We start from the raw sequence: 15,375 nt of genomic DNA, 5'->3' as shown, positions 1-15,375 counted from the left end.
AACAGGAAGAAAGAAAGGACTCCAAAAAGAGCAGGTGCCTTGTGCTGGATCCATTTGAAAGGGATGTGTTGTGGGCACACAGGATAATTTCTTTGGCTATACCCCAAGTGGAGAATTTCACTGTGACTTTTGACACCTTTCACCAAGGTCTCAAAGTCCAAAGAGGTGGCTGTATGAAAAGCCATGGGAAGTTGAGCTCCAAGAACAGAGGCTGCTTTTCAAGCTCATGTTTCTGCTCCTTGGTACACAGCTGCTCTGAATGAGCAAACTCCACAGGAAAGATGAAATTTGAGGATCTCTTGCTGGAAACTGGGGGCTTTGGCAGATTCCAGATTTTGATTTTGGCTGTCCTCTGCCTCCTAAGAATCAACCTTCCCATGCATTTCCTGCTGCACAATTTTCTTGCTGCTACCCCCTCTCATCACTGCACAATTCCACACCAAGAGGCATTTGTGAATCTCACCATGGAGGAAGTTCTGCTCATCAGCATCCCTCGGAAGCCTGATGGCACTTTCAGCTCCTGTGAGATGTTCTCACAGCCTCAGTTTCACCTGCTGCTCAACTCCTCTCTGCAACCAGAAAACAAATCCATCATCCAGCACTGCCAGCACGGATGGGTCTATGATCACTCACAATTCACCTCCACCATCTCCACCCAGGTAATTCCTGGCCTGTCATCCAGACAAAAATGAAATTAGCTCTGTGCTTTGAGGAGCAGATGGAGAGGTGTTTGCTGAGTGCACAGAATGAAAGAGGACTCTGTGCATTGAAACCAGTGGCCATGACCTGTTTAGAGAAGATGTCCTGGGAGGGGGAAGTTCTCTGAAGCTCAGTGTTAGGAGCTAACATTTATTAATATTATTTTTGTGAGCATCTCATCTTGCTGAGATTGATGCCAACATTTCTCATTGTAATCATCTTAATTTCTCCAGATGATTGAGAGATTCAGGAGGGGGTCAGGTGACAGGGGAAAGACACAGATATAGGATTTTCTCTGTGTGGGCCACATGGCATTTGAACAGGATTGCATCCTGTCAGGGTTTCATATGAGCTCTTGACTTCCTTTCTTGGTTTTCCAAACACTTTATAACTTCTATTCCCTTGGCCACCCCTCCTCACTGATCTTCACCTTCCTCCTCTTCTCCCCAGGGTTGTGCTGCCGCTCTTCTTTTACCACCAATATCTCTCTGCCTAATCAAATGTTCTCTCTGAGGGTCTTCCACTGAGATGGAGCTCGTAATCAGCCATAACCTTGCACCTACAAAAAGTCCCTGCCCATCAAATATTAACCACCCGCATTCTGAAACACTTTTCCAGGGCTAGCAGTGATACCTCTGGGTGTTAATGCTTTACTTTCCTTGGAAAACAGTCCAAATCACACAGGATCTCAGGGAAGGGAAAATTTGGTCAGGCAAAAGGGGCACAGTTGGGTTGGATAGAGCTGACTGTCTCAGTGAGAGCAGGGACAAGTCTTAATGCTTCCTCCCCACCTCACAACCACTCCTGCTTTCATCAGGCACAGAGGTGAGGGTCGTGTGTGCACTGCATCTGTACCTCATTTCTGCACTGGTTCAGGGAGAAAGATGTGAAGCAGTCCTAAGAGAAAGGCCAGGAGGAGGTACTCTGCAGCATGGAGCCCCATGGTGCTGCTCCCATGGGCCAGTGGCCTTGTGACCTGTTCAAGGGACCAGGGCTTTCTCTGGAATCCTGCTTTTGTAGCACAAAAGGTTGCTCAAGGTCTGTCTGGCCTCATCAGAGAGGCTGCTAGTCCAGGTTGATGATTAAATTAAGTTTTGACACATTTGCACACAGAGAAAATTAACTCTGTTAATTCTGCAGTGATTGGTGATATTTGCACTCCCAAGAAAGTAAAATTATGTTCATTTACCTAACTAGGATGAATGTCCAAACCAACTTCTCAGTAAGAAATCAATAGGTTAGCATTAAGAGTAAGTATTTGACTTCACTTCCCCTCTGCCCTGCTTCTTCCCTGCACAGACAACTTCCAAGGAAACTGGTCAGGGCAACAGAAAGTGGTTATCAACACAACATTCCCTAGTGCACACCGAGGGGTGTGACAGCTCACTGCAGTGGGACACCCTGCAAATGCCCAGCTTACCAGGGCAGCCTCAGGGGCACAACAGAGGGAGCTGGGGGAGACTTGCAGATGGGCACGTCTTGCAGAGGTCAGGAGAAGAAAAAGGGGAGCTCTCCATGGGCGGTACCCAGGAAAGTTTTCTGATGCCCAGCTGTGTCCCGGGAGACATCAGGCACAGCATCACCAACCAGTCAAAGGAGGGGATTGTCCCACTCTGCTCTGTACTGGGGTGGCCTCAGCTCGAGTCCTGGGGGCATTTTTGGGCACCACAATATGAAAAAGACATTGAGCTGTTGGATAGCATTCAAAGGAGGGCCATGAGGATGTTGAAGGGTCTGGAGAGGAAGCTGTATGGGGAGCAGCTGAGGTCACTTGGTCTGTTCAGCCTGGAGGAGACTGAGGGGAGACCCCATCGCAGTCTGCAGCTTCCTCACGAGGTAAAAGCAGAGGGGCAGGCACTGATCTCTTCTCTCTGGTGACCAGTGACAGGACCCAAGGGAATGGCTGGAGTTGTGTCAGGGGAGGCTGAGGTTGGATATCAGGAAAAGGTTCTTCACCCAGAGGGTGGCTGGGCACTGGAACAGGCTCCCCAGGGCAGTGGTCACAGCACCAAGCCTAAGTTCAGGAAGCCTTTGGACAACGCTCTCAGGCACATGGTGTGACCCTTGGGGTGTTTTGTGCAGGGCCAGGAGTTGGACTCGATGATCTTGATGGGCCCCTTCCAACTCAGCATATTCTACAGCTCTGTGATTCTATGAAGTGTTCACAGAGAGGCTGTCACAGTGGGGAGGGATAACTAGGACTTTTGTAAGATGCAGCTTTCCATTTTCCAGGACTCTGGCACTGTCGGATGTGCAGTTTAGTGCAGGATTTCACCCCTCCATTAGACTTGGCAGATACAAACTGCAAGACACAATGTCTGACCACTGGAGTGAAGGAGTGTGAGAAGGCAGCAGAGACTGGGCTGGGCATTAAGTGTCCTTCTGACCTTGTGTTTCAGTGGGACCTCGTGTGTGAGCAGCGTGGGCTGAACCAGGCAACAGCAACCTTCTTCTTCATCGGCGTCACGATGGGGGCCATGGTGTTTGGGTACCTTTCCGACAGGTTTGACCCCTCCCAGGCTGCTCCTCTGGGGCCTCAGTTTCACAAAAAGAATTCCACAAATATGTGGCCTTCAGTAGGTAATCAGAGAGGTGGGGAAAGGAGAAAATGCAATGGTAAAGGGAGAATCCAGCCACTCAATTGAAAATCAGATTCAAGTCATACTGGGAAGCAATGCAGGGAGTAAATGCTTCCTGGATCAGAGAAGTAGCTCTGGCCTTGGTTAGGAGTCAGATGCACTGCTGACTGTGGTCAGAATTGCTGCAGGAACAATGAAAACCAAAAAAATCCAACCTGAAAGACCAGTTTCAGGGAAAAAAACTGTCTAAAAAAGGAGAAAGCTGATTGGAACAAAGCTGAACAAAAAGCCTGAAAGAGTTAACTCCTTGCAAATTATACACAAATTGGCTAATGACACCCAAGAAAGGGGCTCAGAGCAAATGTTTGCCATAGTTCAAGAGTCTCCAGCAAGCAAAATCTGACTCTGCCATTCCTAGAGAATCAGGGTAAAGGAGGTTCTTTACAAGCAGGGAGGTATTTATTCCTCAAGGAAAAGCAGAAGCAATGAAGAAAACAGGAACAAATCTGCTCTCTCTGGTTAAACGTTGGGATGTGACAATATAAACTCAAAAAAAAAGAAATCCAAGTAAGAACCTAGAAAGGGCATCAGTTAAGAAACTAAGTATTTTTACAAACAGCAGGACCAGGAATCCCACCAGAGGATAGAGAGTCCAGGCCCGCAACTGGGATGTGCTATGCCCTGGACAATATTCATTTTTGGGAAACTGCCTCCTGATTTCCTTCCTCTGGGAGGAATTAGAGTACAGCAAGCTACAAAATCACTGCGGAGGGGAACCTGAGGTGTGAAGGACCCAGAGACTTTAGTGCTGCAGATGGGATTTTTTACATCCATATCTTTACCCAGGAGTGTTTGGGTACACTATTACAAAGATCCAAGACACCTGGCTGGTTTTCAAACTGTGTGCCTTGGCTTTGTATCTACAATAGTTTTATAGCACAGCTGGAGGGAGAGAAATTCAGAATCAAGAAAAGGAGCAGGATAAAACATGGCAGAAAACATGGTCTCACAAGGTAGCAATCAAGATGAAAAATATTCTGTTTCACAAATGGATTGTGAGGGAGAAGAGCCAGTAGAGGATCAAGGCATAAGAGGAGCATCTGGAAATCAAAAGACTGTAGTGTGAGACATAAATGAGTCTGTGCTTACAGTGGGAGGATGTGTAGAGGCAGGTGTTGGAGCTGGAGCTTTGAAATAAGCTGACTGAAGGCGGCAGGGAGAAATAAACCAGAGGAATGCCAGTTAAATCCCAGGAGCAGGGAGTGGTTATCCTGGAGCCCTACAGCATCTTTGGGATAGAAAAGCTTTAAGCTGGTCTCCAAATAAGATCTCAGGAATGCCAGGCAGCCTGACCTCTGTCTGCACCAGTCAAACTGGCAGAAACTCCTCTGAAAGGTGGAGCCAGAGCCCCAGGGGGAGGTAGGACTCACCAGTGAAGAACCAGCCAGGTATTTTCAAAAGATCCAAGAGTTACAAATGTACTGGATTTCTTTGCATTCACCAACAGGCATGTCAGCAGAGGAGAGACCGTCTCAGTCTCCTTCTCAAACACTCCTGAAGAAACTGAGCTGCCCCAGGGGAAGAAGAAAGGTCTCAGCATGACTAAATAATCAATTAAAAGCCAGGAAAGAGAGAGGAGATGCAAGTGCTCCATTATGACAAGGGAGGGGCCTGTGCTTGGACTTGTGTGCTTTTCAGCACATTTATAAATAATCTGGGAAGGAAGCAAGTGGGGAGGTGATGCTGAATGTGGCAGAGATGAGGTCCCAGTGTGGAGACTTTGCAGAAGGAGCTAAAGGACTCTGTGACTGGATAAGAGAATCAGAAAACAAAATTTCAGGGCAGATTAGTCTAAAGTAGAGAAACAATTTAAACTTCTCATTTAAAATGGAGGCTCTGAGCTGACCACGGCTACTCATTAGGAAGATTTTGGCATTATGACTGATAAACACAGTTTTGCTCTAGGCAAACATCCACACAGCAATGAGTAGTGGCTAGGAAAGCAAGAGGAAAATTAGGAATCATTAGGTTAAACCTCAGATGTCGCCCCCCACACCTCCCCTATCACCTCTTTAAAGTTGACCTCCCATTAGCAACCTTCCTTTTCTCTGACAGAGATGAGATCTCCCTTCTTTGTGCTGACAGTGAGGCAGAGATTTCATCTCTGGTGGTCCAGGGGAAAAAACATCTGGTCCTGGCATTTTGCTACTGTTCAGGTTCAGATCTTTCTAAGCCATTACAGATATTTGGATTTGAGAACTACTCTACTGACAAATTTTACTCAGGTAAACCCTCCAGCAACCTTTCACTGTGAACATGTGTATGCAAAAATACATATATATTGTTTCTGGTATTGTCTGCTCTTCTCCAAAGACTCTTTTTGTACCTTGTCCTTGTACTGAATTGGTTCAATGATGCTTTGGCAGACTTCCAGACTGGGGTTTTTTTTATGAAAATGGCTTTTTTATTAATTTTTATGCTTGTGCAGTCTGCTCCTTTTATTGTACAGTCTTTCAGAGGTTGTGCTCTCCTGCAACTCTCTTTGAACACCCTTTTAATGGCATTATTTCTAGGAGCCTCCCTGTATCCTGCAGTTCAATCCTGCCAGCTCACTCCTGGCTTTCCTAGCAGGTAGAGTGCATTTGCTGAGAGAGTCCAGTAATGGGTCCTTAAATAGCTGCCCTAAACAGGTGCTGTCCAGGAGAGCCGGATTTGTTGTTCTGAGCAGTGCTGCTCTTTCCACACCCAGCGTTCATGGGGCAGGCTCTGAATGGGCTTGCACCGCTGTAGCACCAGCTTGATCCAGAGCCATTTCCTCCTCTCCAGGCTGTTGCATCCTTTAATTTTTCCTCTAAAATCTCTGGTTTGCCCGTTTCAAACCCTGCTCCCGTGCCAGGCTTCCAGCCACTGTAACCCAGCCTGTGCTCGTGGCAGGTTCGGACGGAAAACCATGCTCCAGCTGTCCCTCGTGTGCTCCGTGGTTTTTGGGATGCTGAGCGCCGCCTCCGTGTCCTACACAATGCTGGCCGTCACACGGACCCTCACCGGGGTGGCCCTGAGCGGCATCTCCCTGATTGTCGTGCCTTTGGGTGAGTGTGGGGGCTTGTGGCTGCCAGAGGGACTCCTGGCAGGCAGTGGTTGGGAAGGGACTTGTCTGCCAGGCAGGGCAGAGTTAGTATCTGGAAATCGCTGCGTGTGCGAATTACAGAATATCCCCTCTTGCAAGGATCCAAGAATTACAATTTGCTGTTAGTCTGATTAATATTCCAACAGTCTACTCAAAACACAACAACCACTTGTTAGTACTTCTGTTGCAACAAGATGCCCCATTCCTGTTAAGTACCATCAGTAACGCAATAAAAGCCACATTCCAAAGTCTCCACCCCTTTCCTCTGATACAGAGTTCCCACCTTTCAAGCACATGCTGTCAGGACAATTCAGCAGCATTGCCCTCTCCTCAGCATGAGAGGATGGTGTGTCATTTACAGGGTGTTTCTACTTCCCCAGGTTCAAGTTTGCTCACAGTTGTCCTAAGTTGCCAATGTGTATTTTACAATAAGAAGAAAAAAAAAAAATCACACAGAGCTAGGCAAAACTGAAGCTGAAGGATTTAGGTAATTATATAACAAAAACAAGCTCCAAGTTACAGGATATCCAGTAAACCACTGGATGATTTTGTAGATACAGCTGGGACATACTGGGCAAGAAGTGTTGTACCCAAGAACACATTACAGGTGCAGCAGAAATTTCTGGGATTTTTGCAGATCTAGCCAAAATGAAGCTTAAATGGCTTCAATACTGCAAAAGCCCACACAAGACCTGACAAATCCCAAGGCCTGCTGTGTTTGTTTATTGTTATAAAGGTTGATTCCTGCAAGACATAGTAGAGCTCAGAACTTTCTGATTGTTAGAGACCGTAGCAAGATGTCCAAACCTTGGGAGGAAAACTGGCTTTTAGTTCACACACACAAACAAGGAGACTTCCATCTGGCTTTACACATGTGCTACTGTCTACTCTGGGTGGATTCCATGTGAACAACAATTCTTCTCAATATATTTCTTTAATCTGAAATAATGAGTGGACAAATGGGAAATTGTGCTGGCAAGATGGTTAGGGGGGAAAAAATCTGGTTGGTGAAGACCAATTGAATGCTATTGAATGGGATAAAAAAAAAAATCTCTATCACCAAGAGTGGTTTTAGCACTGTTCCTTAACACACGTCCAGTATTTCTTTCTTAAAGTTTTCTTTTAGTTGCTCACAGCTTTGCAAGAGGTCAAGAACTGTGGCTGAATATTTTAAATGTTCCAAATATCGGCCAAACAGGGGCACTTTGTGAAGGAGAAGACCAGGGACGCTACCTTGCTTTGCCCTTGTTGAACAGCCCTGCAGGCCCTCCCTTCCCAGAGAAGTCCTGCGTGTCCCAGCTGAATGCTGCCTCCCTCTTCCAGGGATGGAGTGGGTGGATGTCCAGCACCGCACCTTCACCGGGATCCTGACCAGCATCTTCTGGAGCGTTGGGAACATGCTGCTGGCCCTGGCAGCGTACCTGGTGCGGGAGTGGCACTGGCTGCTGGTGGCCGTGACAGGACCTTGTCTCCTGAGCATCGTCTGCCTGTGGTGAGTGCAGCCACCAGGAGGGGATTTACCTCCTCTGCTGATCTTAGGCTTCACTCAGCAACCTCAGGGTGAGCAGCACTCATCCGTGTCCTGTACCTGGATTGCCCAACCATGGCAGCTCTGGAAAACTGGAGTGGCCTGGGTTTCATCTCTCCAGCAAGGCCAGGAGCCAAGGTCACATCACAGTTTTCGGGACAATGAGGAGGCAGGGCTGGGGCTGAGGCATTTGGATGACAGGTGGCAGCACAAGGAAGCAGGATTTGGTGCTGCCAGCTCTGTCAGACCCTGCTCAGAGTCAAGAAAAGAGATTCCAATAAAGGAACACACAACCAGATCCAGGCTTCAATCCCTAGTAAACCCAAGAAAAAAAAATTATCCATTCTCTGTCCTCACCTCACTGGGAAGGATTCTTTGGGCACCAAATTTTCCATGAAAGCCACTGACACCTTCAGGCTAGGCCAGATTAATTTATCTCTGCACTTCCCATGGCTTTTCCCAGCTGTGTAACCATCCTGACGGACAAAAAACCACCTGCTTTCTATTGGCAATTTCCCCCCTGTAGACTTATTTAAGAAATACTTGACATCTCCTAAGCCTAAAAATGGGAGATGGTTCATTTAATCAAAGAAACTTTGATTTTTTTTCCTTCTTTTTTTTTCATATAGTAATACAAACTAGAATACAGAGTTGATTCACTGGCAGTGTGACTGCAATGTGAATTGCATCAATTTATTGATGGTCTAAACCCATCCTTTGAATAAGCAGCTCCATTTCCTGACTGGAAAAAAAGGTCTTCTGCTGATATAAGTAATCAGGTATTCCCACAACTGCCCCTCTGAGAACATTCAGAAATGGGGGGCTGTGTCTTCTTCACCTTAGGGTGGTTGTTTCATTCCTCTTGGGCACCAGAGCAGTGCTGGATCCCACTGCAGAAACCACACACGTGTCCCTCAGGGTAACAGGCAGCTGCAGCTGGAAACCTTGCAGAATAAATTCTGATCTGTTAGACATATATGTCCAAAAATTACATGCATAATCACTGCACAGAAAGAGTGATATCCAAATGCTAAAGTGCCTTTCAGCTGCTGTCAAAGAGGCTTCTGGAGCCTTTGATTTGCTTGCCTACTGTGTCTGTCCGTCAGCATGAAGCAGTAAGTTAAATACCTGCACAGATCTAGCAGGAAAATCTCAAGCAACCCTTACAAAAATGGGATATGAACCAGTGCTGTTGTTAATCAATGGCTAAAGAAAGATGTACATTTCCACTGGTGATGAGAGCTTTCTGGCAAAGAGTAACTGCTGGTATTTCACTGACGAAGCCCAACACAACTAAAACACATGTTCTGCTGACTTTTTTAGTTCCAGTTGTTTTGCTCTCTTTCCAGGACAACCAGCCATAAAAAACTGAGTCCTTGGAAGTGCTGAAATTCACACAGGCATTTGGACCCACCCTTTCCATCATGATTGTTTGATTTTTGTTCTTATGTTAATATCTTTCATGGAGATTAGTTCTCCAACAAATTATACTCTAGTCTTCAAGCACTCATAAGGTCAGTGATTGCAGAAAATTGAAAGTCTCTGAAGTACAGAATTAAAATCTAATTTAGCACTCTGTAGATATTATTGACACAATATCAGAACTCAGTGGAGGCATTAGACAACCAAAAGACATGGTTTACTCTCTAGAGACAAAGGCAGTAAGTGCAAAATGCCACTTTTCCTTCTTTATGCTTCCCAAGGTTGTAAGCTTGTGGGAAGGAGATGAAAACTCTCAACAAGACCAGTTCTCCAAACAATTTTTCTCTACACACCATTTTCAATTCCTGCTTGAATAGTGACATCAGTTGCTCATAGTTTTACTGTATTCTGATTTAGGGCACATGAATCAGAAACACTGGATTGTAGGGATCTAGTCTCGGACTATTCCAGTGGGAGACTCCAATGTGCATAAGGCTTTGATTAATGTGAAAACCAAATCATTTCAGCAACTAACAAAGTATGTATAGAGCTCACTGAATCCTTTCTACATTGTAGTTTTTAATGTCTGACAATTTCAAAGTTTAAAGAGTCCCAGAAAGCATAAATGTGTAAATACAAACTCCCTGGGGCCAGTTTTAATTGATAAGAGTTTGAAACTTCAACTAGCTCAGCCTTCAGGGGTAGAAGAACATGTACATGTCAAAAGAGCATCCCACTACTCTTCCCATGCACCATTAGCTGAGGTTGAAGTCTCATGGAGAAGATTCCAGAGCCATGTACACGGGACAGAAACCATGCAGTTCCAACAGGAGTCGTCTCATCTCCTTCACCTGCAGGTGGGTCCCAGAGTCTGCCCGGTGGCTCATAGCCAAAGGCAAAGTGAAGCAAGCACACAGGCACCTGCTCAGATGTGCAAGAATGAATGGAAGGAAGGACTTTGATGTCTCACCAGAGGTAAGGAACTGAAGATCCAGACATATGTTCTTCTTTTCCCACTTTGTTTCTCTATATTTTTCTTCTATTTGATACCTGGAGCAATGCTTAGCCTGCAGTGTGGTCTGTGGGGCACTGTGGGCATTTTGCTCTAGAAAGCAGAAATTCACTCCTAAAGATAAAGAACCAGCTCAGTACCCTTTAAATGAATGCACTCCTAAGAACAAAGCATGCATCTTGCTGTTAGCTCCTCATACAACAGCAGGCAGCCACACGGGGAAGAGGGTGAACTGGCCAACACTGACTTGTCCAATGCCATGATCTGCCATTTCTCTACAGCCCTTTCTGCCACACGGGGCACGTGGGTGAGAGGGAAGAAGGGGCCATGAGAAGAAAAAGAGGTCTGAAATAGCAGGCAACCTGTAAAGTTGTGGGAAGACATGCCTCTGACAGAGAGTATGCTCAGAGAATTGTTCTGCAAAGGGAATATATGGAAAATCCAAGGTGGATCTGAAGCTGGGAAGGCGAAGGCCCCAGCCTGTCTGGGGTTTCATGTCTGGATCCTAAAAGTACAGCAGCTGAGCTATTTCTTTCTTTCCATCTCTCCCAGACCCTCACAAGGATGGCAACAGACAAGAACATGGGAGGGAGTTACTCCTACATCAGCTTGTTCAGGACCCCGGTCCTGAGGAAGATCTCTCTGTGTTCTGGTGTGGTGTGGTAAGCGGTGTCACTTCACAGGGGGGATTCATCCTGCAGCTCCCAGAGGGATTTCCCTCAGTCCCACCTCCACCCGCTCCTTGCAGGTTTGGTGTTGCCTTCTCTTATTACGGCATGAGCATGAACCTGACTGGTTTTGGGCTCAGCATCTACCTCTCCCAGTTTGTCTTCGGCATCATTGAGATCCCAGCCAAGATGGTCATGTACGTGCTGGTGAACCGAGTTGGACGGCGCCAGAGCCAGGCATGGACGCTCATCCTGACTGGACTCTGCATAGGAGCCAACATTGTCATTCCCAAGCGTGAGAAGCTCTTCTGCTCTACACAGCACTTGCTAAAGTGGGGGGGTCCATTTTGTGCAATGCTGGAGAAGGAGAGCCAGAGATTTGTCCACAGGCAGTTCTGTGTAGAGAAGTCCTCCACCTGAAGGGTGTCTATGAGACAAGGTCACTAATGTGAGCAAACCTTAATACCTGGTCACAGGAGATGGTGTCCAGTCACTGTGAAGTGACTGGTAAAGGGTCCAGTGATGGCAAGGCACAGTGCCTGTCTTAATTATAGACCTTGTCCAACAGGAACTGTCAGGACCTATCCTATCATCACTTCAGCTCCCACTTGGGCTAATACTTACTAAACTTACACATCCAGGCTTTGGAGACAGCAGCTCCAGGGCTATGAAGCTCTCAGTTTTGTGAGAGCACTGAACCTTCTCCCTTCTTATGCCTGGAAGCTTCTTCCTAGAGGCAGCTCATTGCCATGAATGCCTTTTCTTTCCCCCAGCCTTCACCTCCCTGCATTCCGCAGTGGCCATTATGGCCAAGGGTTTCTCAGAAGCTGCCTTCACCACTGTCTACTTGTACACCTCGGAGCTCTACCCCACCATTCTGAGGTAAGAGAGGCCACCCACCTGAGCACACACCCAGGGCCTGGCTGGGGTGCTGCCCTCAGGCCTTGGACATCAGCACAGCAGGATGTGCTGTTGACTACACTGCAGCAGCGGCCCCTTGCCTCTGGAACTAGCAGGTTCTAGGGATTTTATATACTCACAAGAGAGCGGCAGAAAGCCACCCTTTTTTTCACCTGGGTTGTGGGTGGCTAGGTTGTGCTGACAGGAAGATGAATGGAAAGGTGAGAAGCATTCTGTGTGGGAAGATCTTTGCACTCCATAAAGCACCTGTGCTTAGTAAAGTCTTCATTCCCTGTGATAATCTGTCAGGAACTGTTAAAAGAACCTGAAAATAATAACTTGAAATACCAAGTTTTACAAGGGACACATACTACCACATGTTTGATAGTCTTTTGGACATCAGATGATATTAAAGCAGGGATTAACTAGCCTTTTGGGAGGAAAACCAGAACTTACTTGACATACTTGGGTAATGGTAACACAAAACCAGATTTAGCATCTGCATAGTTTGGGATGTAGCTGAGTCTGGTGGAGGGAATCACCTCACTGATTTCTCTGTGCAAGTCTGAAAAATCCCTCATGAATCACAGCAGGCCTTGTGGCTAACTTCACTTCTGTCCCTCCCTGCCCGGAGTACCCTCCTCTGCCATTTAGTCCTTTAGCTTTCAAAGGTCTGTTGCATGTGGGGAAGGATTCACATTTAAACCAAAGTGGTCACACTGATCTGCTACTTTTTATACCGGATCAGTTTGTATCTTTCGTGCTCAAAGACATTGATAAAGACAAAATTGTTGGTTCCTTCTGCAGTAGTCGTTGTGCATATGCACAAGCAGGTCCTGGGATCCTTGTCATCAGTGTGAAATGCCACCCATCCCCTCAAAAATCAGGTCTTATTTCTGGTCTCCTCTCCAAGGTCTCCTTCCTTGGACCAAAAGTGCTCACAGGTATCTCTGGTGTATGCAACCTGCCTAGAAGTACCTGGGAGAAGGAGGAACTCGGATTTGCTCTAAGCAGGTCAGAGTACTCACTAGTCTTACTATTAGAAAATGCTCCCAGGGTTTTGATATTCAAGGGGGAAACAACTTTACTGCAGGTATTTTTAGTGTGGAACTGCAGTTCCTTTCTCATAATAGATATGAATCTATTTCTCACAGCAGCTACAGTTGCTCTCTGGGAAATATTATGATTTTAGGAAGATATTAAGAAAGAAAAGGAAAAAATGGCAGAGGAAAAACCCGGGGGGGAAAGAAGCCTCAGCACTTAGAGAGAATTGCGGGGGAAAGGGCAGAGGTCTGACATGACACAAGCAGCCCTCTCTTTCCCGTGGTTGTCTGCACCTTTCCAGGCAGAATGGGATGGGGTACACCTCCTTCATGGCACGGCTGGGGGGGGCCCTGGCCCCGCTGGTGTTCCTGCTGGACGAGGCGTGGCGGTCCCTGCCCGAGGTGACATACTGCGGTGTCGCGGTGTGCAGCGGCGCCGTGGCCTTTCTGCTCCCGGAGACGCTCAACGTGCGCCTTCCCGAGGGCATCGAGGACATCGAGAAGCCACAGTGAGTCACCTCCGTCCTGCCCTGCACGTGGATTCTGCCGAGGAGAGGGGACATCCCTCTCTGCTGCCTGCCATTCCCCGTCGGTGGGTGGCAGGGGAAGGAGGGACAGCCCGGTGCAGCTGTCAGCCTTCCTGCTTTTCTGTCCATCAGCCCAAACATGATTCTTTCCCTTCCAGAGTAAAAGTGCCGCCAGAAGCCAGGGCTCCCGAGGGCGTGCCACTGCAGGCTCTGCTGAAGTGAGGGACCCCGTGGGACAGCCACCGTGTAGGACTGCACAACTGAGCCATGCTCTGAGCTGCCAGGGAAAGAGCCTTTACTGCCCGCCAATCTCACTCCCAAGGGAAGTGGGACTGAGGACACTGGAGGGAGGAGGCAGGTCAGGATACCAGCTGGCAGGAGCTAACCCACTCTGGAGTGTGGCCAGCAGCAAGGATGCAGAGGTTTAACAGGGTATGGAAATAAAGGCACCTTGTGCTAAGGTCTTCCAGTCTTTGGCCTTGTTGGATTTTGACCTTTCATGTCACTGCGCAGCCTTCCAAAACTACAGTCCATTGGTTTATACACCTCGAGAAACAGTGCAGCAAGAAAAATACTGAGTGTGAATCATGCAAACCCAAATAAGCTCTAATAAATCCAGCTGGGTGGTAATTTATGGTTTATTTTAAACCATAAACTGTAGCTACAAATATTTCTTGTCTTTAGAAAAGGTCCGGACAATTTTCACACTGAAGCTCAAAGCCAGCAAAAAGGACATGCAGGAATCCCACTGAGAATGGGTTAACTGCAAGCATTTTCCCTACAGACACAAAGAAGAAAAAAGGTTTTCCATTTAAATCTAGTGTGTATGCAAGAGCTATACTTTAAGGTATAGAAAAAACCAAAATGAAACAAAACAACCAAACACCCAAAAAACCAACCAACCAACAAGAAAAAAAAAAAACCCAACAAACAAACAAAAAGAAACAAAAACAAACAAAACACAAAAAAAAAAACCCAAAGCAAAAAAAAAAACCTAAACCCCAAACACAAAATCCACCTTGCTACAGGAAACTTTGCATGGAATATTGAGCAGTTCATTACTGGACTCCATTCTGCTTACTGGTCTGATTCATTGATCTTAACTTTATGGAATATCTTTGCCTCTTGCACTTAATTACGTAAACAACAGAGATGAACCACCAAATTATCTATCAACTGGAATTCCTATAAATTTGGAATCCTGATAAACAGCACGTGCCCAAATTGGGAAGAGGGAATGGCTTCAGGATCTGAGTCCCAGGTGCTCTGTGATTCCCTGGGCTGTGACGTGTTTTAAGCTAAACCACGCACAACACCGTGAGGAGAACACACACTGAGGATGTATCTGAAAACAGATGCAGAGGCACATCCAATCCCAGGTCCAAGAGCACCTCCTAGCAAAAACAAGCTGCCTGAAGAATTTTTTTAGCTGCTATAATAGAGTAGCTATTTTTTAAATTAATTTTTTCCATCCATGAATCACTTAACACTTTACCTTGTGCTGTCAAAAAAAGAAAAGGCAATGTGCAGGTCATGACCGATCTGTGTTTCCTTCAGCAAAAGGTTCTTTATTTCTTGGAAATATATCATGATTGACAGCAACCAGCTAGAGCATGCAATGCTGATGTCATTACTCATACAGTATCTGTAGGAAAAACATAACATTAACCAACTCAAAACCTAAGAATTTTCATTACTGATAGGTTTGTTAAGACAAACCTGATTTGTGGTGGGGACGAAATCTGACTTCCAAGTTTTCAATTTGTGAGATATCTTTGGTCTGCTGCAGGTTTGTTTGTGAGGAAGACAGAAGTGATGGTAACAAACAAGAAGACCTTTTCACATCCAGAAAGACCAAATTGGGTTGTAA

The 15,375-nt window shown here is 46.4% G+C and overlaps 1 protein-coding gene across 1 annotated transcript; it reads left to right on the top strand.

Annotated features, from left to right (window-relative positions):
• Positions 1-281: 281 nt before the first annotated feature.
• Positions 282-13,727, top strand: SLC22A7 (solute carrier family 22 member 7; the record flags this gene model as incomplete). Its single annotated transcript, XM_082276978.1, has 10 exons — positions 282-659; positions 3,099-3,202; positions 6,213-6,367; positions 7,729-7,897; positions 10,213-10,330; positions 10,920-11,029; positions 11,116-11,330; positions 11,809-11,917; positions 13,281-13,487; positions 13,664-13,727. The coding sequence occupies 10 exons, from the start codon at positions 282-284 to the stop codon at positions 13,725-13,727; spliced, it is 1,629 nt and encodes a 542-aa protein (XP_082133104.1).
• Between the last annotated feature and the right edge of the window lie 1,648 nt (positions 13,728-15,375).

Source organism: Coloeus monedula (genome assembly GCF_965178545.1).
Source record: "Coloeus monedula genome assembly, chromosome: 2".
Lineage (NCBI taxonomy): Eukaryota > Metazoa > Chordata > Aves > Passeriformes > Corvidae > Coloeus > Coloeus monedula.
This window is presented reverse-complemented; position numbering and strand designations above follow the sequence as displayed.